Source organism: Haliotis cracherodii, unplaced genomic scaffold, assembly GCF_022045235.1.
Source record: "Haliotis cracherodii isolate W230 unplaced genomic scaffold, xgHalCrac1.p SCAF_16, whole genome shotgun sequence".
NCBI classification, from domain to species: Eukaryota; Metazoa; Mollusca; class Gastropoda; order Lepetellida; family Haliotidae; genus Haliotis; species Haliotis cracherodii.
The window spans coordinates 11,838,396-11,862,244 of record NW_027266271.1 but is presented as its reverse complement, the minus strand read 5'-3'; the positions used below and the strand labels follow the sequence as shown (position 1 = coordinate 11,862,244).

General features: G+C 38.4%; 1 protein-coding gene across 3 annotated transcripts in view; it reads right to left on the bottom strand.

Moving 5' to 3' along the window:
- Positions 1 to 23,569, bottom strand: part of LOC139463825 (CLIP-associating protein 1-like) — a 149,266-nt gene extending 125,697 nt beyond the window's left edge. For all 3 annotated transcript variants that reach the window (XM_071245181.1, XM_071245191.1, XM_071245196.1), the window contains exons 1-2: positions 23,530 to 23,569; positions 18,385 to 18,719 (exon numbers count right to left, since the gene is read on the bottom strand). In XM_071245181.1, coding sequence (XP_071101282.1) covers positions 18,385 to 18,564 — 180 coding nt within the window. In that variant the 5' untranslated portion in view covers positions 18,565 to 18,719; positions 23,530 to 23,569. The remainder of the gene's footprint in view (positions 1 to 18,384; positions 18,720 to 23,529) is intronic.
- Between the last annotated feature and the right edge of the window lie 280 nt (positions 23,570 to 23,849).

The window sequence follows — 23,849 nt, the reverse complement described above, 5'->3', positions numbered from 1 at the left end:
ATATAATCACGATAATGACGCTGAGTATAGCATCTGGTACACATTATCAAATGTGGCATAAATTATAGCAGGAAGAATTATGCCAGAGAAACCTACACAACTAATATGTTTTTGCCTCACTATTCATCAACATAACAAAGGTATAATTTGTCTCAAAACAAAAAAAAGGTTGAGCAGTCATGTTTTATTTCAATATTGTCTGTCAATGTTCATCACAACGCTAGGTGAACAGGAAGTTAAATGAGTACAATAGTATGCAAGTATTGACCAAACTATATTTTCAAAGGAACAAATAAGTTGAACAGAGGTGAAAACAAAAATATGTGTTTTACCTGCATAGCTCATCTGTGTATCCATGTTACCTTGCCTTGTAAAAGACAACTTCTTTGATAGGCATTTAGAAGTTGGTGTACTAAAGTAAGGATAAGAATTTATGGATGAACAACTTCTTTATGTAAAAGACAATGCTGATGATATGTTGAAAGAAAATGATATAACTTAACACCAACTTGATAGAAATATTCCAGTTTACCAAAGCTGCCTGTAACTAATCAAGTCTGAGACAGACAAACTAGTGGTGGACATTATGAGCAACATCCCACGCCAAGTCACCGAGACTGACCATTCAATCTAATTCAGTCGCCTCTCATAACAAGCCTAGGAGTGTTGTGGAGGAATTCTAACCTAGATCCCAAAGGGTGAGTGAGTTAGTATTTAACATCACATCTGCACTATCTCAGCCATATAGTGAGGACACCCACGAGGCTAGGAACGAGATATATATACTGATATCTGCCACGGCTTCTATAGAATTGTGCCAGTGGGGATTCAAGGGCAATAGATCCTGTGCTTACAATGTGTGAACTAGCTGATCATCGCTGATCAAGTCATTGTTGCCAGGTGAGGATCGCTCGTCAGACCATGAACCAGATTGACGTTTGGTTCCAAGATGAATACTCACAGGTAGATATCTTAACACTGAAATATTGTTGACTGCCGCATAAACCAGCACTGCAGGGGCAGACACCATTGATCATATGCAACTAGTCTGCAGCTCATCTGGACAAGTGGTTGAAGTGAAATAACTAGATTGGGGGGAAAACTAGACCCGCTAGATTTTCACTAGTCTTGGGCAGCAGACTAGTGGCCATGTCTAATCTGCATAAGTGTTTCAGGAACACAGAGAAATAAAAATATGAAAAAGAAACGATGAATATATTCGAATTCTGCTCAGATGAAAGACTATGTTCAAACATGCAGGGGTCTCTTTGACCATGCACTAAATTCCTAATCACAACCACATGGCTCTTTCTAACTTAGGCACTTTTTCTAAAGATATTAGTTTTCATGCAGTCTCATTCTTCTTTACTTTTCAACTCATGTTTCTGAAAGGAACATAATTAGGTTGTTTGTTCAACACAGCAAAATTAAATCCATATGACTGCAGTCGGTAAATAATCCAGTGATTGCTATCATGAGTATCGTCCCAGGCCATCAGGGCATGATGACGCAATCAACTGAGTCACCAAGCCTATCCACCTGATCCATTTAGTCACCTCTTACGACCAGCATTAGTTGTTTGGGACCTGTTCTATGGAAACATGTCTGTACTTAACAATGCTACCCTACAAGGTTATACTGAGTCATAAGAAAGATTCACTCCAAAGTGTATTTCTTTTCAACATAATGTTTACTTTCCATCTTTTTATCCATGTAAACATGCATCCAAAATTCATAAAACCACATGGGCATAAACAATATTTCGTCTGAAACCAAGACCATATTAACATGTGCTCTATAGACCATTTAGCCTCAAAGGTTACTACACCAGTTTGTCTCAGGAGACAACTTCTGTTAAGCACTACCCACAAGGGGTGTATTGTATCGTGTCAAACACAATCAAGATGCCCTCGTCCACTGTCACACATGACCGACTATCAGTCACAATCAAGCCCTGCAATGACTACCCAAGTGTAAAATCAAAGGTCAAGGTCACTGTTATCCTACGAATAGAAGTGATATAAGAGCAATGAATAAATCATGCTGTTCCTCAGATAAATCTGTCCAATTTCAGAGAGATCTTGGCAAAATGTCCCACCTGCTTTAAAGACTTCTTTGTCAAACTGTTGTCAAGATGTTCTGTGAGAAAAGATCCAACATGCTTAAGTCTCCTTAAATGTTCAAAACCAATAGTTCTTTTCTTCAGTGAGGTGCCTAATGGGATCAGGTGGTCAGGCTCGCTGACTTGGTTGATGCATGCCATAGTATCCAAATTGAGTGGATCGATGCTCATGATGTCAATCACTGGACTGTCTAAATCCAGATTCAATTATTTACAGACTGCCGTCATACAGCTGGAATATTGCTGAGAGCGGCGCTAAACAACAAACAAACAACAAACTAAAATCTACAGGAACAGACAAACAAAAAACAAGTTCGCATCCATTACATTACATATTTAATAAAGATATGCTTCTGACCACTGCTACAGGGATGCAATTTGGCACTAGCCCCCTAGCACAGTCACTTTGTCTAATGTAGAAGGAACCCTGGGGGGTAGGAGTAATGCAGGCTATTTAGTGGGTGTCCTTACATGATGTCACTATTGGGGCTAAATGTTTCAGGTTTCATCCCTACAATTTCAATCTGCGAGCACTCACAAAACAGGGACAGTGAAACCCAGGTCAGCGAGCACTTCCTGCCTTTAAGCAGGCATCTCGTGTCATTGATGTAAGTGCAGCCAGATCCAGGATACACACCGCTTCTGTCATGCTGTCCTTCATCACTGCCAAAGATGTACTAATTTCAGATGTACTGCCAAACTACTGCCTACCTACATACCTACATATATTAAACATTATTCCATGATTTATCAATGGAAATGCTGTGGTTTATATTTAGCATGAAAACCAATGGGTCTTTGTCAAAACCTTGTGATAAATGCAAGAATTATGCCTTGCATGAAAAGTTGATATTCAGTATCAGAAACTTCCATAACCTGAGCATGTTGAATTCACCTGATTAGGGCTGGAATGGGTAACTCGGGTACTCGGGTCAGGAAGGTACTGAGTAGGACCTGGGTATCCACATGACTATCCGGACCTGTGGCTAGTCACGTGATATACTGTTTAATGACATTAACAATAAAACTCCATGGTTATGATTTCTGATTATGCAAGCAATCGTTCTGACTTTTATACATTCGAGTAAGGATAAAGTGTTTATCAACTGCAGTGTATGCATGATCAGATCGTTTTATACATAGATCTAAATAGTTTTTGCCAGTGCTACAGTAAATCAATTTCCATTTGGACACTTTGTACCCAACTCTTGAGACCTATAGCGAGTGCCCGGGTAGGGTCGGGTAATTTAAATTTGGACTTGTCCAATCCCTACACCTAACTGATTATAGTGAGTGAGCGAGTGAGTTTGGTTTTACACCGCTTTTAGCAATATTCCAGCAATATCACGGCAGGGGGGACACCAGAAATGGGCTTCACACATTGTACCCATGTCGGGATTCGAACCCGGGTCTTCGGCGTGACAAGCGCTTTAACCACTAGGCTACCCGACCGCCCCTAACTGATTATAACCAGTGTGATGACACCGATGAGTAGTTACATCAAGTCCTATTTCATTTATATGAGGAAAAATTTAATGTCAACAGAAAAACCCAATCTGATGAACGATGCAAATTACCAATAGTTTTAATACTTCTCAAAGTACACTTCCATTATCTGACACATGATCCCTGTTCTGACTTCACAGATAACACCCTCCTCATAAACAAACACAAGCAGTGCCCAATGATTGGTGATTAAGTAAATGACAGATGACACACATCGGTCACAATATAAACACACCCAATGACATCAGGACACCGCATATGTCGATGTATTTAATTAAACGGTATGAAGTGCATGCAGTATCCATCAGGAGGATGCACAGCTTGGCTGGGGATCAATATGTAAGTCCGTGCAGCAGACAAACACAGATGCATGTAATGGAACTGCACGAAACCTTGACATTTTCTCTTCCCGGCTCGCAATATGATTCCAGAAGCAAGCCTGGGTTGATAAAGCCTTCAATCTGATGCCAGATGACATCTATAAGTCTAGCCAATATGCTGTCTGATCGGCCTCCATGGAAGAACTGGTTGTCCGAAACATACCTCTCCTTAGGGTACAGAGGAACTCACACTGATGTGTGCAGTGCATGCTAATCCTGATCAATATGAACCATATACTATACAAATAGGAACAGTCATGTTATATATCCAAGTGCAATATTCTTCAGACATATTTCTAATGAGGATATTTGTAGTCTCAAATATTCATGCTCCCAGGGTATAAATACCAGCTTAGTTCCAGATCTATTTTCAGAATCAATGTCAGTCACTGGGTCCCTCAAGACAGTTATTCCAAGTTGTCAAAAATTCAAATTTCCCATGGTCATATGACAACACAAAATATCAACCGTTGAAATTGTGAAATTTTGTCAGGGGGATGTACACAGCAAAAGCTTAAAATTACAGCAATCGAAACTTTCCCCTTTTAGACAATGCTTAAGTAACTCGAACATCTGATGAAACATCACACAATGCATTATCATGCAAGCAAGATCTAAATAATCTATAGCTGACTAGCACTCTGTTTGATTATCAATACCTAATTTTATCAAAAAGAATACTAATTTTCCCCTCTCAACATGTAACATTCTATCAATCGATGTGGGTGACGCCTTAGTTTACTCCAACCTGACACAAGCATTTCCTTGTGGAGATGAAAAACACAGAAGGGAAGACCGTTACCAGCCTGTGTGCTACTTCCCTACTGATGTAAGTGGGACTGTCAACATGGGAGACGGAAGTCAGCATGACCCAGGCAAAAAGCATCAACATGAGGCATTTCTCACACGCTCGGTAAGTGGATTACCCACTGGCATATCCATCCTTATGAGTCACTGGGCTGAGAACATTCCATGTAATTAATGACAGATGAAAACAACTTTCTAGTTTGTTTGTTTGTTGGGTAATGCTGCACTCATGAATATTCTAGCCATACGACAGCAGCCTGTAAATAATCAAATCTGGACTAGTCAATCCAGTGATTGATATTGTGAGCAACAATCCATGCCATCAGGTACAATGACATGCAATCAACCAGGTCACTGAGCCGGACCACCCAATCATTAAGTAGTCTTAAACATAGGTTTTTAGGGCCTATTTCTAACACAGAATCCCGAAAGAATTCAACAACTTTAAAAGTATCTACTGAATGATTAGACTGCAAATACATCTCACTTGTCAAAACAAAGCAAGAGTTTCAGAAATTATTTAACCATGTTTAACAGAAAAGTTCTTCATCTCTGGCCTGCCTAAAGGCAAAGTTTAAAAATGAAAGGCCACAAGGAAGAAAAATGCCCCCTTTTTATCCATCATTATCTTATAAAGAACATGCCTCCAGAATTTCAACCCTAAACAGGTTATTTCAAAGGTTTGAGACCAGCAAGTGTAGCACCAACGTTCTGTGTCCCAAAGGTGTGATTCGTCTTCTTCCATTACATTTTTTGTTTTGTTTGTTTGTTGTTTTATGCTGCACTCAGCAATATTCCAGCTATATGAAGGCGGTCTGTAAATAATCAAGTCTGGACCAGACAATCTAGTGATTGATGTCATGAGCATCGATCCACCCAAATGGGATCGATGACATGCTTCAACCAAGTCAGCGAGTCTGACCACTGGATCCCGTTAGTCGCCTCTTACGACAAGCATTTCGCCTTTACAGCAAGCATGGGTTGCTGATTTTAGTGACTATTAGATGCTGGACAGGAAATAGTTTTACTGAAGGTAAGAACTATTGGTTTTGCACATTTGAGGAGACATGCATGTTGGATCTTTTCTCACAGAACATCTTGACAACAGTTTGACAAAGAAGTCTTTAAAGTTGTCTTTGTTGAAGACGTATTCTACCCCGGACCTTCACGGGTCTGCTACTGAGTAAAGGTCATGCTTCCATTACAAGAACATTAGACAAATGATAGAAATCAAGTGCGACAAGAGAGGGATTCCAATATCCTCCATGTTTCAATCTCTTCTTATCAAAAGAATTATAATTTCATAATGTTATTACAGTTACGACGTGTACCCTTCACCATGTTGTCAGTCATTTTACAACCTTATTGCTGAAAAAACCTCAGCTTGATGAATCATGAATCATGAAGTCCGAAGTCCTGATCTACTAAAATGTATTTCTGTTAGTAAGCTTGTTTTAATATCTAATAATAACCCATATGCCTAACTAAAAACTACCACAAGTGATGTCAAATGACAAGTTTGAACAATAAATCTTTTACTTTCTGGCACACAGGGCATAGTCTGTCTTTTGGGTCAGTGTTGCAGTAGGTCTTTGTGAATGTACGTTGAAGGGACAGAGACTATATTTCAATGAAAGGGTTGTTGACAACTAAAATACATGTTCTCGTCATACCATGATAAACCAAATTTGGTTCTCAAAGAACACAAAACAAACATCTGTTACGACTCCATCTAAACACTGAAGGAATAACAGTTAACAAAAACTAATAGACTGTGTTTCAACAACCTAATTTGGGTAAGAAATTTGACTAAAAAATATGAATAATAGGAGTAAAATTTGCATGGAATCAGTCTGTGATTTTAGCCACTGGTCCAAAGCCAGAGTCCAGAAAAATTTATATAATGATCTGGTAAGTTTTGCAGATAAAAGTCCATACATTACCACTAAGATCTACTGAAAATGATATCAAGAGACTGGCCCAAGCTAGTAGACTTAAACGTTGTTGTACAGACTTTAAAATGATACTGAACATCCAGTTCATTCTACATGTTCTGGTAGATGACAGTTCCAGGCACAGACAGATTAACACCAGTACTTCATCCCAGATCATGTCAGTATTTACTTTCAGCCTTTCAGACTTGAGATCCAATTCATATTCCAAAGTCTAAATACAACATGAAAACAAAATGTTGGGTTCTACATTCGTACGGTGAAAAAAATCCCATTGTATTCTGAAGTACACTATTGTGGAACCAAAAGGAAGGCAAAGGTGCGATATATAACCTATCCCACCTGAACTCGTTAAAGATCAAAGAAGAGATGAACAGCCACCGGCACGAGGTAGAGGTCATACCACATCCCATTTACCTGTCTGTTCTGACAACACACCTGTTGAGCAATGCCGCACTGGAAGGAGAATCACAGCCTCACAAAACACCTTCGTGTGTTGCCAGCTGGGAGCTTCATACAACTTACAAGACAAGCAAGTTGTAAATGAAAATGTTGAAGCTATTAGCAAACGTTTGAAATGCTTATCAGCTTGTTACTCTTGCAAAACCATGGCACACATGGGGATTCCCTTTTGCTGAACCGCATGCATATAAACACAGGAAACACAAATTGGATGCTCACACCATCAAGTTTGACCTGCTAATCCAAACATCATGTGAAGATTATTAACTTTCATCATATTTCATTTTCACGTCTGAATAGGTCTTCAGCAACTCATGTTTGCCTTAACAAGCCACTAAGGGGATTGGGTGGTCAGGCTCACTAACTTGGTTGCTACATGTCATCGTATCAGAATTACCTGGATAGATGCTCATGATGTCAATCACTGGATTGTCTGGTCCAGCTAGATTATTTACAGACCACCGTCATATAGCAGGAATATTGCTGAGTGCAGCATTAAGCAACACCCAATCCTATTAGTCACCTGTTACAACAAGCATAGTTGCCTTTTACGGTAAGCATGGGTTGATGAAGGCCTATTCTAACCTGGATTTTCACCGGTACCAATTGAGTACAATAGATACCAAAACACTACAGTCAGTTCTAAAACTTATCAAATAAGCTGACATTGCAACTGATGATCTTCCATATAAGGTATGAAAATACTAATTAAACATTCCAGGAGTTCCCTCTGACAAGAGACAGTGTTGTTGACAAAAGGTGACTCAGAATAGCTCACTTTCTGCTCATACAAGACTACCTACAAGAGGAGCCTACTATGTGTTTGCTCGTTCAGTGAGTTGACCCCTGTTGAACAGTACAACTGTATAGATACACGTTTCAATGGCCATGCACAGTAGACACACCGACACACATCCTTATAAACGGGGGTATTCATAGTGCTCCGAGACTACATCGATTATGTGGCTGTGTTACTCAATGAGGTACTAACTGCAGTTCATACTTCAAGACTTCAATAGGCACACACACATACAATGAGATAATGATACATTGAACTACAATAAGAAATTGGATCGATCCTATGAACAGGGGATAACTGGTGTGGTGTAAATATTACATAATGTGTTTGGTGGTGGTCTGAAAGAGCTTCATTTGGCACAAGCACCATTTGTGGCAAAGTGAAATGGGTTTATTATTGCACTTATATAGCGATGTGCATGCATGTGTGTTCGTGTGTGGCTGTTTGTACTAGTCCAGACTCATGCCGTTTAGAGTGCTAGTCCACTGAGATACCATTCTGCAGTTTAACATGGACACCAGCAATAGAAATTGGCACTAGTCCTTTAGTCCTTGCCAAATGCTCAATAGTTAAAGTATCATAAGGACTAGTAGACATTTGTCATTTTGAAGGGATTTGTTATATGTTATCATTACAAGGACTAGTGGACTAAAACTTAGTTTCTACCTCTGGACATCCTACTCAGACACAGTATACCGACCAGTTCATGTTCCAACCCCTTAATGCCAGACAGGGTAACATTTCCAAGTACCATCTTTTCACGACTTTGGGGATAAAGTGTCAAGGATCAAACTTTGGCACACGCGAACACTTACTACATACTAGTTGGTTCAATACATTTCTGCACTCATGACTGGGAAGTATGCTTACACATTGACACCAGCATGATGAGTGCAGAATACCCTATCGATGTATTTATACCAACAGTTAGTGCACCTGGTACACACTCCAGTAATTGCTAATATTTCAAACTGAAAACAGAAACATCACTTACATATTACCATGATTTGGACATACAGATATTACATAACATGCCTCAACCAATTGTACACAATGCACAAAGCCACAAAATATAAGCCATACTTTTTTGTAAACATTTTCAATGTAATGAATACTGACGTTTCATGCAGTAATGCCTGTTTCAGTTCAAACCTTTGTGCCACATGTTAACCAGTACTACCATACATTTCTTCTTCCTTTCGAAAGATAAACCGAAGAAAGCTTAAAAATGTCTGTCCTCTATTAATAATGTTCACATCCACATCCGTTGTAACCATGGTAACATGACCAAACGCAAGAAAACTAACAGAAGACTTTTATTCCACCCTTCAATTTTCACTCACGAAGAAATATCAACAATTATAAAATATCAAAATGAATACTATGAAATCATCATGTCAATAAGATCCACTTTCTTCTTATCGATCAAGTCATTGGTACTGCTATGAGGATTTCAGCCCTTTTGAACCTGCCATCGCACCATCGTGCTAGGCTTAGATCCATCACTGTGTATATAAAGCAATGTTGCATCGTGACTCATGGAACGGGTGCAGTGACAACACCAAACAACTCAATTCACAGATATTCATTTCTTCTGAAAGGGCATGCATGCTGAGAATTATACAGAAACATATATATGATGCTTCAGGAGCAAATAAAGTTCCAGAAAAAGTCGGTATCAGTGCAACAAGCCTCCAATGTCACAGATGATGAGTCATCAAATCTTGGTCAAGGGAGGTTATACAATCGGTTTAATCCACCTTCTCATGTCCAGACTGGCCGTTAGATCACTCTGATTGGGTCATGGCCAGGTCACTGACCTAAGGTCACTTAGGGAGCCGTTCAAAAGCTGTGTGTGGGATAAATACTCCTTTGGTCTTGAGACATACCCACAAATCCCCAAAAGTTAATTGTGAAAATGTTGACACCGTCAGAGAGTTTCTTTCATCAAGTGAGTCTTACTTCGCAAAGATTAAAAAAACTGGAGGTTTTGGTGTGTCAAGTGGACTGATTTTCACTCAACTTATTTTAACAGCTATAAAGGAGATGTCGTTCATTTTCACAGACAAATATGATGATCAGAGCTGTATTTTTTATTGACCGAAATGAAAATCCCCTGAAAAGTTTTGTGTTGAGAGATGGTGAAGTTGACCCAGCTACCCCTTAGATATTTATCCTCCACTGAACATAACACGTGCTCCCATCATGACCTATATGACCATACAAGCTTCCGATATAAGGACAAACAAGACAGTCCCCAGCATGCTCCAGATGACTCTGTCAATACATGCTTTGACACTATTCCGTGACCATTCAACATAGAAAACATTTACATCTATTCACCTATTTCTATATCGAAATGTGGGCATGTCAATCACACAAAGTAGCCATGAGAAATGGACAAATAAACAGCCATGATGACCACCTACAGCTTAATGGGGCAGCCTTTATGTACAGGTCAGCGATAGTGTAATTTATCAAGCCTATCATGCCTAACACTGATATCATGGACACTTTCAGTGCCAGTGGTCTCAACCCTATTAGCCTGGGTGGGCCACAGTGTATACCAAACATGCACAATACACATGTCAAAACCATATCAGGCACATTGCTGGAGGCAAATGGCATTAGGATATTTCCATGATCTTGTCAAGATTACAAAGGACATTCCACTGTATCATTACCATATTTGAAAAATATCTTAAAGACGATTTGGATGACAATCAGTCAATGTCCGAGAAAATTAACCAATCTGAAATACTGCATACGCTTGAACAAAGCATTAATCCACAATTTGGTTCACAACGTTATCATAATCAAATTTTTATACATGTATGTTCAATATTCAATAAGCATGAAAAGAAATTCGTCCAAAGCAGAAAGTTTGGAGATATGTTTGGTGATTGAGAGAATTAGGATTACAAGTTAGTTTTGTTAGGATGTCTGTTTGTTGTATATCACCGCACTCAGCAATGTTCCAGATATATGATGGTGGTCTGTAAGTAATGAAGTCTGGGCCAGACAATCCAGTGATTGATTTCATGAGCATCGATCCACGCAATTGGGATATGATGACGTGCAACCACCAAGTCAGAGGGCCTGACCACCCAACCCTGTTCGTCGCCTCTTACAACAAGCATAGTTGCCTGATGCAAGCATGGGTTGCTGAAAACTTATTCTCTACCCAGAACTTCATGGGTCTATAAGTTACAGAACATGCTAAACAGAATGACAAAGGGGCACAGACTTTATATATTTGTAAAAAAAAAAGTGCAGTGGGCCTGACACACAGAAGAGCATAATCAGTTTCCGACACATAACCAGCAGATCCTGGCACCATAAAGGGAAGCAACTCTGCACAACACGATGAGACACCTTGGATCAATGACCCACCCATGCCCCAGGTTTTGTTGAACTCAGGTTTTTAATTTACAAATATCCTGATTTTTTAATCAAGGCAACACAGTCTGCATCTGGCACGAATTGTCCACAGAAATCCACTGCTGCTGGAGAATAGACACGGCTTAACACAGGTCAGTCTGACAGAGGCTGCACCAGGAGACAGCTGTGTTTATAGCCATCTCCGACACAAGCATGTGACAATGGCGTCACATTTCCTAACAATACCCAACACAATATTGTGTATCACTTAATGAGCAAATAACTGCTTGCCAATATATGTATGATATTAAATCACAAATGTTTCCAGTTCATCAAATTCCATCACATGATTCGGGTGTGGACATTCTTAAACAACCATTATTACCTCACACAATGTTTACAATAATTCAAACAGTTTTGTAAAATATATGAAGCATACGGTCTGGGATTTTGACACAACAAAACAATTCTCAATTCATTAGAAGAGTTTGTGATTGAACAATCAACACACAACATTCTTTACCACACAAACTGAAATACTTGTCTGCCAACAGATCATCTACATACAGTGTCTGAAATAACTGGCAGCCCGCCTGCCCATGGTTGGTAACTTTTCTGTTGGGCGGCATGACAGTTTCTTCCACCTGCCCAACATTCTGGCAGATAGTGTTAAGACTACTTACATATTCAGTTGTATTATAACTCCCAGCAGATTCTCAGGTAATTTTTTGCATTATTTCAACTGAATCAAGACGCAATGTGTCTCCTATTTTCCAAGATTTTTCAACGTTCATAATGTCTGAATGCGGGCAGGTAACTTTGAAGATGGGAAGGCAACACTAATGGGTCACCTGCCTGACTGTCTTGTTGGGTTTTAAAACTGTTTCAAACACTGTCTATACATATCAAACAGTGATCAAAATAAGTGGGAGATTGGGGTCATGAGAGTTTGCTTCACTAGTTTTTTAATCTAGGGATGCCATAAATTTTAACATCCTAACAAGAACCCATTAACTCGATGACTTTTAACATTAGAGCTTGATGTAGAGTTTGTAGAACCTTTAATGTTCATTTATAACTTCGAACAGAAGAACATCATCTACAGAAATGTTCAAGTTGATGGTGCTGACAAATAGTTCACAAATACAAGTACCTGTGAAAGCGTGGGTAATATGAGGCACTTGGCCACTCATCCAAAGCAACCAAACCTGGCTAGTGCTGAAGGTATGCAGCTAGTACGTGTTACAGACTTACAGTGTACCCATATATCAAGGTCAGACACAGAAACTTGGTTTGTCCAAGACTAGTAACAATCTTGAGGGACTTGCAGTTGCTTACTCTTGTTATTTTACACAAACAATTAAGTGAGTGAGTGAGTTTGGTTTTACGCCGCTTTTAGCAATATTCCAGCAATATCACGGCGGGGGACACCAGAAATGGGCTTCACACATTGTACCCATGTCGGGATTCGAACCCGGGTCTTCAGCATGACGAGCGAACGCTTTAACCACTAGGCTACCCGACCGCCCCACAAACAATTAAGCTGTGGACTAGCATGTGACTTGTTGGATGTGACCAATGGTGTCTATGCATGTGTCATTATTCATGAAGGTGCTGTAAACACAAGCCAATTTCTCTGAGATAAAGTTAGAGTTGTGATATATTATGAGATGGAGATTTTTGTTTGTTGTTTGAAGCCACTCTCAACAACATTCTAGCTATATGAAATCAGACATCAGTCAGTAAATAATCAAGTAAGGACCAAACAATCCACTGATTGATATGAGCAACAATCCCTGCTGTCAGGGAACAAAGACACACCATCAAGTAAGTCACTGAGCCTGGCCATCTGCATCTTCCGGAGGCAAGGGGATTAACTGACAAAAGCAGGGCAACAGAAAAACTGCGTATTTGTGTGAAATACCCCCCAAAATAGTCAAAACCAAATTAATTTCAATTAACTTGCATACAGAAATGCATGCATTAAATGAAAAACTTAAATGTATAGAAATAGCATGCGTAAATACCCAATGAAAATTTTTCATCATGCTTACAAAATACATTTCAAAACTACAATTACGAGCTAATTTACTTTCCGAGTCAAGCCTATATATCTAGAACAGTTATCATGGTAATATACATCTAAAACATTTTTTGATTTTTTTAAATCTTAAAATGTTCACTCTTTTGAAGAAAAACCCAATAGAGTTATGAAGAGATGAGAAAAAATATTGGTTACCCAGTGAAAAATGTAATAACCCAATTAAAATAGAAACCCTAAACTCAATTGCTCAAAAGGTTATCTGGAGCTCTGTAAAAGTCAAACTAGGCTGGAATCCCGATGTTACATTTTGGTTGGGCTAACGAGTCTATGCATAGTCCAATCAAAATTGTGTAACAAAGTAGACATCAACAACAACATGGATTTCAACATGCAGATTTCGGCCAACAGAAGGATTTGCAAAGTATGTGTACCATCAACTGGGCGTCAACAGATATTTTCCAAATCTTTTCAGATCTTGATTATCAATTCAGTCTTGACTGGGTGCCGCCATTTTGTTTGAAGCAAAGGCAAGTGATATGACAGATGGAATGACGTTGGTTAATAGGAGGGACATACAAGGGACCTAAGTCATAACAGCCACTGGTGGCACTACAATCCAGCCTGGAAATTCCAGCAAAGTTCAGCAAGGGTGGAAACTGGACTTTCACAGTCAGTTAAGATTTACCATCAGATCCATGTCACTTCTTACGATCAGCATGGGGAACATTTCTAACCCCGAATCCAACCAGACATGCAATGGCATGGGATTACTTCAACCCAGTCAAACAGTTGACTGAGCAGGTGTTCCCTGCTTAGTCTTCCCAAGGCATGCTGTGGATGACCATTCTCTTGTCCATTACTTCAATTTGACATCTTATATATCATGTATGCTGACAAGGCAAAAGGTTACCCAGCCCCTCAAGATAGCAACAAGCTTGAAATACAACAATGAACCACATAACCTGCAATGAAGCAGGCGGAAGTGTCAGGATACTCCACATCAACAACCTACCAACTACTTCTAATACATACAGGGGCCGACTAAGATAGTAAACAAGCAACCACCTCCATACCATGTAGACGACACTATGTACTTGTCAGTGTTTTCTTCTCAAGCATGACAGGCAGGCTAAGAAATAACCACCTTCTTGATGTTTATCTTGTTTTCAGGAGATAATTAGCTCTTCTACTGCAGAAACCTTTGGCAGAGTCTAATTTTACGTTGGCTGATTTTCTGACTAAACTCACCTTAGTTTTATGACTTTAACACGTTAAGCACATGTTAACCCCCTTATGTACACATTAATATGCTGTATAATGTGCAGGTGACGTCCATCATTTCACACTGGTATACAAATGTAATCTACATAAAATGTTTTAGTCATGACTTAATTCTCTTCAACCCATACTATGTTGATATAATGATGAACCACGATCAACATAATCATTCCCCTGTTCCCATGGTTGACTCAAGGATATTTCGGACATGGGCCCTATATCTGAACATTTCAAATATTCAAGATGTACAACCTCACTGGCCATACAGTAACATGTGAAATCAGGGTTACAACTTAACACTAGCTGGCTAGCCCGTGGCTAGTACAGATTTTCCCAATTCTTCATTGTTTTAACACAAGGACAATTTATCTTACTCCAGCTAGTAAAGTTTTGAGTTAAGTTCTAACCCCAAAAGATGCCCTACTGCCTTTGAAAATGTGGGCCTTTTTTTTACAAATTTAGAGGCTAAAAGCACATGAGCCCCTTCTAGATGCAATTATCCCTGCTTTCTTATACAATGACAGATCCCCAGTGTTAAGCATGAGTACCCCTCCATCCCATACTTTCATCCTAGCAGCTGAATCTCAACACATTGAGCTTACAGAGCTTAGTACTGAATCCCTACTGGACAGATATGCAAAACTGTCTACAAGCAATATCTCATCTGAATGACTCAAGATCACTTAAGGTTAAGGGTATATGTAGTGCATGAGACTGTCAAGGGGTCTGGTCAATGACCCCTGAGAACACAACAGTGACGACCCTTCATGTCAGAGCAACATGCATTCCCTGGAGCTGTATTTGTCACCTGGTCCATCACTTGTTACATGTAATTGGTGGCTTGAAATGCTTAATTATATTTGACATAATGATCAATATTACATTAAGGAGAACATAAGCACCCCTTTAGGCTGTGACTTCCAACAAATGCCTCGACATTAATCATTGGGGTATCAAACTGTATTATAAGTATCAAAAACATATAAAGAAATCATATAGCAGTACAGACATATCAACATGAATTGAAGTGATGAGAACCCGGTTTTCCTGGCGTCATATCTCATACTCTCAAAGGAATACAGTGTGAAATACATACTTGAGTACTTCAGCTCAAGTGGTACTGAATCATCCATGTGTGTGGGCAGTATGGAAGCGTGGTGTACACACTCCTAATACCCATTAAGACTAGTTATCAGTAGTATTTAACAGGGATGGAAATTAACCAAGAATGTCGACTAGACCAAATAGTGATAACATATAGCAATACTCCCCTAAACTATTTGAAGTTCTACTCGCCGTTCGAGAACCTATAACCTCGACAACTTATCCATGCAAGTGGGCTCGTGCAATTTTCCAACCTTTTTCATCAAAACAAAATCAGCATTTCAACTTTGGCATTGACCATGGTGAATAGAATGGATATTTATTTCAATTTCCTATGAACCATGCATCATCCATTGCACTGATAACAGACATGAGAATAAGACATGGGTGTGAAAATGAGGCAATATCCAAATGGTTCACAGACAAGCAAACACAGCATATTTATATATATATATGTCAGAAAACATCTTGCATCATCTATCAAAATATATATATTATGTCCCAATTTCTGCTTCATAGTTAGCTGGTCATATTTCATGGGATTAAGGGATTTATTGATCGTATCAGCAAATGTGTGCATGGATAAAATACAGTATCGACATACGGTTACATCCCTATATAGATTTTAAAACAAAGTACCCAAGAGGATGACAATCACTGAACCAGCTAGTCCAACTAGGTGCTGCTGACAGTGTCAGACATCATTCAAAACCCATCTTTGACAGTAAAAACTCCAAAATTAGTCTCATTAAGGCAATGTTTTTTGTCAAACACCAATCCTCGCTATTAACTTGAAATTGTATCACTGATGGCTTAAAACGCCTGCACACTGCATATGCACCTGTCGATCAGTGTTCATGAAATCAATGTTGAGTGACACTAGTAACAGATGCTGTTGACAGTCGGTGTTGACAATCATGTATTCAAAGTTGCTGCATCAGGTGGTGCTATCCATGTCATCTTTTTGTCATGTTCTTGTCATGTTCTTGTCATGTTGTCATTTCTTGTATTAGTTCTAATGTTCATATGTGTCAAAAATGCATATAATGTGCATGTATAATACTATAATAGCCACTTACCTTTCTTTTGCATACTACTCAACTTGTGATAGGGAAAATCATTCTATTTAAATATCCACTTGCCATATAGAATCAGTTCTGTGTATAACGGAGAGATGAACATATCCCTATCACAGGTGGAGTAGTATGTATACAAAACAATTACATCACTGTTGAAATACTGTTATTTGCATTCAGAATTCATATTCATATTTACAAATTAATAACAGTAATCAGAGCTCCAGATTGACCTGCATGCAACCCATCAACAAACTGGCCAGGTTGCAGAAATATCATCTGACCATAGGACTCCAAATTCAAAATTCCTCTTATTTAAGTGCCAATAACTTGGTTACTTCCATAATGCCAAGTCGTGGTGTCGCGATTCACCTTTGAAACTAGCATGATACGATAACCGATACACTTAATTTGGCATCTATTCACATTTAACCCTGTATCCATTGTCAATGTTGATCTTGCATCGATATCAATAAGCAAGTACAAACTATTTTTTCAATTCCACGTAACTTTCTCGGTCACCTTACAGATACAAAACTGGCCTGTTAACAGCGTTAGAAATTGACACAAGTCCTGAAGTCCTTGCCAAACAGCCCAATACTTAAGGTATCATGAGGACTAGTAGAAATTTGCCATTTTTAGTTGTTTTTTTCTAATTGTTAGTTTCTACTGCTGCCGATAACAAGACTGACAGCTTTTTCTCGCTGCCTGTCATAAAACGGTATGTAAACTGTGTTAAGAATTCTTATCATATTCTCATACAGAATAGTTGACTTGACTCATGCGTCACGTTGATTGGTATTAGTCAGTTGTCCTTCTTTAGCCTTTATGAGAGAGTCTATGGACACAGAATGTTGTATATGCAGCATCAAGATATGTATCGTATCATGGCTTCTGTATCGCGACATCCCTAATGGCAATGTTAAAGTAAGACCTGGTGCCTGAAGGGCACGCTCACAAATGACATTCTGTTCAATAAAATACTGTACGGCAAGTTTTATTATCTTGTGAAGCCATTGATCCATGTGCTTTCATACAAGAAAAGGAAGAGACGATAAACAAGCAGCCAGAATTTCAAATTAGCTGTTTCTCATTTTATTGAAAAGTATTCTCTTGTATGGCACACTTTACTCACCAAAGCACACCTAAACATCCATAAAAGGAGTGCCCCGAAGCACAAATGAAAAGGAATGCATTTCTATCCCCAGACTCATACTGTTTTATATAGTAGAAATGGAGGGTCACTATTTCAGGGGCCAGTGGCCCATGTCACAGTCAATCTGAAGCCCTGAGTGATGTTTCAGCATTACAAAAAGGATGGTTGATTACTTGAAAATGAACGTCATTTAATTATAAATTACAAGGCCCATTTTAAATGATAAACAATGGTAAAAATATGTTAATGTGTTGGCTTGTCATCAGCAAAAAAGGATGAACTGTTTTAGATTCTTGACGTAAGAATAATCGACCTACCTTGTAGTTGCTGCAATTGACCCATCCTATTAATCCTTCGATAAACTTGTCAATATCCTCACATACAAGCGAGCTACCTGGGTCGCTCAAATATGGCACAAGCTCGGTATGAACAAGAAAACGCTTCTTCGTATCCTGTGTAGTCACATTTGGCATAAAATCGTTAAGATCCGTTGCCATATTTTATAACCTATTTTCCTTCTAACTGGCTTGCACCAGCTCAGTGAAGTAAATACTTCTCCCCGTCTAGCTAAGAAAGGAATTAATGAACAGATCACTCCTCAAACTTAGCATCCAATGTCTGGCTGGTAATTTGTCATCCAACTTCACTCTACCTGCAATGAGAAAAAGAAGACAGTCAACACTACTGTGCTATTCGGTGACTAACCATATTGACACATTGAAAACAACAATTTACATACAAAGTTCACAGATGTCATGGCAACTTGTAAAAGGTCATAGAGATTGTACAAAACACTTTCTAGAACACAAAAACGTTTTCACTTCACTCCAATGTTATGTTAACATATGTAGTTTTTTACATGTTGTTAACACACCATAACCTTAAAATAGTTTTCCGAGAACAAACATTCTTTGTATATCAAAATGAAAGTTAAAAATGCATTACACATCCTTGAAAAAAGTCACAAGTCAAAGCTGTTTCTCCTCACAACATTTCTATATACATGCTAAATGGGAGCAATCAAAATGCTCTGAGCATCAGAAAATAAAACAGAACTAGTTTAAATCTATTTTAATTTGAATGTCCATTACATCTTTGATTGCAGATACAAAAAAAATTGCAAAAATCAGTTAAAAACATAACTGTTATTATTTTACATAATGTATTGCCTACTACAATGTGTGTTCTCTCACAAGTGTAAATACATACAAATGTCATTTCAAAATTTTAAAAAAACATCTTGCAATCTTAGCATTTATTTTTTCCACTGAACATGCTAACATGTCCTTTATTACATATAATAAGTTAGCACTGGGAGGGGAGGAGAAATTGTGTTTAACATCGCATTCAAGACTATTGCTCGTACATAGCGATGCGCATGCCTGTGTTGTGTGCTGCTGCATGTACTATACTGGACTAATGCTTGTCTTATAGAGCTAGACCAGACATAGTATGAATACCCCAGCGGTAGAAACTAATATCTTTGGTCCACTATTGGCAAGGACAATAGGACTAGTGCCAATTTCAAAAGCTGATACTCCATTTTGACACAGTACACTGACTCAGAGTCAACCAGTCCTTGTTTTATCCCCTTAATGCCAAGCACCAGCCAAGATAACAGCAAGTACCATCTCAAAATGTATTTGGTATGACGCTGCAGGTGATTGAACCACCGACCTGCCGCTCTCCAGACAGATGCTCTACCCACTAAACCATGGAAGCAATATACAAGACATAAAATGTGTGGCCATATCGTGATGACCAATAACCCATTGTGTGACCATCCATATTGTTTGGGTACTATGACACATCATGCACACAACTAGGTCACAGTAGAACGTTGGTCTCATCCTAGTATGTCTCTGCAGCCATATGGGTCGGCACTAGCAGTATAACTTTCAAAAACCATACACCATTTTCATAAGAATCAAAATATGATTAATATAAGTACTAAAACAAGATTTGCTGTTCCAAGCCATCAACACTGGCATAGCCTTTGCCTATGGGTTGACTTAATATAAGTCTGAAACACCAACACGCAAAAGTAAAATGCATGATAAGAGACTGGGCATGGCAAACCAAGCAACGCCATGGATATGACCTACATGACAAGGGAATGCAACACTGCCTTAGTTCAATTAGTAATTAGACTTGACACATGGCAGTACACTTCTCATTGCAACATACTGAAGTACACAAGCAATTACACTGATACATATGTAACATATGTTAAAGGCCAAAACGTTAGAAATTGTGTTGCAGCCTTTAAGTATATACTAAACTGACATTTCAGTATTCCTACCTTTTCATCCTCAAATAAAAATTTCTGACATATTTTATTCTCATTTTCATCATGACTGGTAAAATACTTATGATACGCTGCACAGTCCACATTATTGTATTTCCTTTGAAGAAATGAGACATAAACAAGCAAGTTTTATAGACAGAAAACAACCTTGACACAAACTGTTTATTTGATCCTGAAATGGCTCCTGTTACTTAGTTCTCTCTAGCTCGTCACACTTTTATGGGACAACATATCACTATCTTCTTACCATGCTTACAGCAACATCCAAATGTAACACTAAACAGATATCTGAGAGTCCTTTCTGTCACGGCGAGAGTCGACACTTTTTACATGTCAATGAACATGAAAAGCCCACTATGGTGACAGTCATGGCTAACAATTTGTTTTTAGCAAATGGTAACTTTATTGTGATCATCATCACACAAAAAAACGATTGTGATATCTACCGGCTATTTCATAAAATGTCTAACACTCATTTTAACGTAATCATGACAATATATATATATGTTGGGGCCAACTCACCAAAATAACCATCAGTTGATAACACAACCTACTATCGATGATGTCATGGCAGCATCAGAAATTGGCACTAGTCCTATAGTCCTTGCCAAACTGGCCAGTAGTTAAGGTATCATAAGGACTAGTAGAAATTTGCCCTTTTTTAGTTTTTAAGGGTTTTGCTGTTATCATTATAAGGACTATTGGTCTAAAACTGTTAGTTTCTAACGCTGAATGGTATGATCATTTATGAAACAATTAGCATTGTGATGCCAATTTCACTACTTAATTGACATACTTTAAACATTGAGGACTTTTTCTTCCTTAGTTTCCTACTGGTAATGTGATCATAAACTAATCATGTTAAAATTCAAAATGAATCTTAATGAATAATAAATATCCTACTGAAAATACCTATCAATTTAACAGACATCTGATTACCAGTGATTAAGGAAGGATATACTGCTTATGAATCATAATGAAATATATATATATAATAAATCAATAAAGACCATCTCGATAACATTCTGTACCTTTAAGTGGTATTTCGAAAGCTGAAGCCCATGGCAATATTGGCTAATATTTTGGCAAGTGAACAATCGCAATAAGGGCCCCTTCTGATTGATCAGAGTACACACAACTTACTTATTCGAGTATAATAATATTAATACACACTCCAGGGTTAGAAACTAACAGGTTTTTTTCACTAGTCCTTATAATGATAACATATAGCAAAACCCTTAAAATGGGCCAATTTCTACTAGTCCTTAGGATACCTTTACTATTGGGCAGTTTGGTAAGGACTATAGGACTAGTGCCAATTTCTAACGCTGCACTCATGTGTTATGTACACCCTAATTATGGGCATTTCAGTTCTGGAAAAAATATATCTCTTGTATGTAATATGCACTGACTTTTTCTTTAGTAGTATCATTTCAGGCAGTCATATACTAGTATATATGACTGTCATCGGAAATAGAACATTAATAAATCTGTATTGAATTACGCAAGTTAACCCCTCTCTTACACTGTTTAACTAAGTGTTCATTGTATATCTGGACTTATGTTTGTAATCTATTTTAATAATTTTATTCAAAATTTCATTCAAGAATGTTTACATAATAATTTCAGCAAAATCGTGTCCCTATTTACAATCTTTCAATTCTGATTTTTTTTCACTAAAATTATATTCCAATAGGCGCCCATATTTCTAATTTTGAGAATATTTATGTCGAATATGGTAAATATAATACCATATTCGACGTAATAAGCGGCCCGGTCCAATAAGCGCCCAGGGCGATATTTGTTAATATATTGGCAAGTGAACAATCCCAATTAGCACCCCTTCCAACTGATCAATGTACACAAGACTTATTTATTCGCGTATGATACACACTCGTGTGTTATATGCACCCTTAATTATGGGCAATTTAATTCTGGAAAAATATATCTGTCGTACATAAACATTTCAGGTTGTCAGCTTAAACCATAAAATTTATCTTTCAACTCTGTTTTTTTTCACCAAAATAATATTCTAATAAGAGCCCCCTATTCCTAATTTTGAGAGCGCCCTGGGCGCTTATTACGTCGAACACGGTAACTAAATATGACTGTATGAAAGAAGGGACAGGTAACTCTGGTATGACCTGGGTACCAACAGGACTACCAGCTTCCTTGGTTAGGCATGAGATATATTGTTAAATGCAAAAAAAATCACTATAACTCCATATTTACAGTACAAGTCACTAATGTTCGCATTTCTTTCTGATGTTTATATATTTGTATAAAAATACAGCTTCAGTCAACTTAAGTCTATGCATAACCGGATTGTTTCATACGTGTATCTTGATACGTTTTGCCAGGGCTCCAGTAAAACAACATTCCCAAATGGATATTATGTACCCCGCGCTTGAGACCCTTATGTACCCCGCTCTACAGCAGGTACCCAGGTAGGGTCGGGCATGAAGGGTTCTGGTAACAGGGGTTAGGGTACCCCATAGTAAATCTGGACTTATCCCAGCCGTATATGAAAGGCATTTAATTTGGTTCATAGTTGGCACTGGCCATCAACTGCCCATGCATAGATTCTACACATCAAATTTTGTCATAAAGAGACAAAAATAAATACCATAAATAATGAATAATATTATTGCCTACCCCTCATTATTGCCCATCACACAAAAAGCACTACTCCAGTTATGCGGATACAAGAAGGAGATCTGCATTTTACATCAGCATCAGCTGCATCCAAAAAACTGTTAAACAGGTTGCTGATCGTGGTTAGCGATGGAGAAGAAATTTGAGATCAAATGGCCTACACCCAATGTGCATTTTACGTATTCGCGTTTAAATTGTAGCCATTGGTGTCAGAATCTGTACGTAACCAACATAAGTAACACTGAACCCAAATCTGCTTCAAATCCTCCGTGGATGTCAGACTGCATAATCGGGCATAACAATGTCAGCTTTGTTTTTCTTACGATTGCCACCGAGTCGATAGTCTGATCGCGCTTGCAGGAACATCTCTATCATAAATTCCCCATGTCTGTGCAATTGTATATGTCATTATATGCGAATCGTGAATGTCCCGTTACCCACAACCACCAAGATAGCAGGTGATTATTAATCTATGTTGGATTAAACGCTCCGTACTCACCACCTTAGACATCGCATGCCGCCATGTTGAATATCATTTTGAATGAATGACGTCACGATATCGCAAAGTCTCGTCTACGCTGAGTCCATAGCAAAGATGGGAGTGGGGGCTCCATTCTACAATGTGTGCTTTTAAGCATTGAAGTACGTCGACAATATTACATTTGTAAATAAATACACACTCATTTTGTATAACACATTAACATTCCACAAGGTGGCTTCTTGTAATTTCAATGCGTCAGCTACAATTCTCGTTCTTGTGAAGTGGGCCTATTAAGGGAATGGGCTGACCACTGATAGATCTATAACCTGGCCCATCTG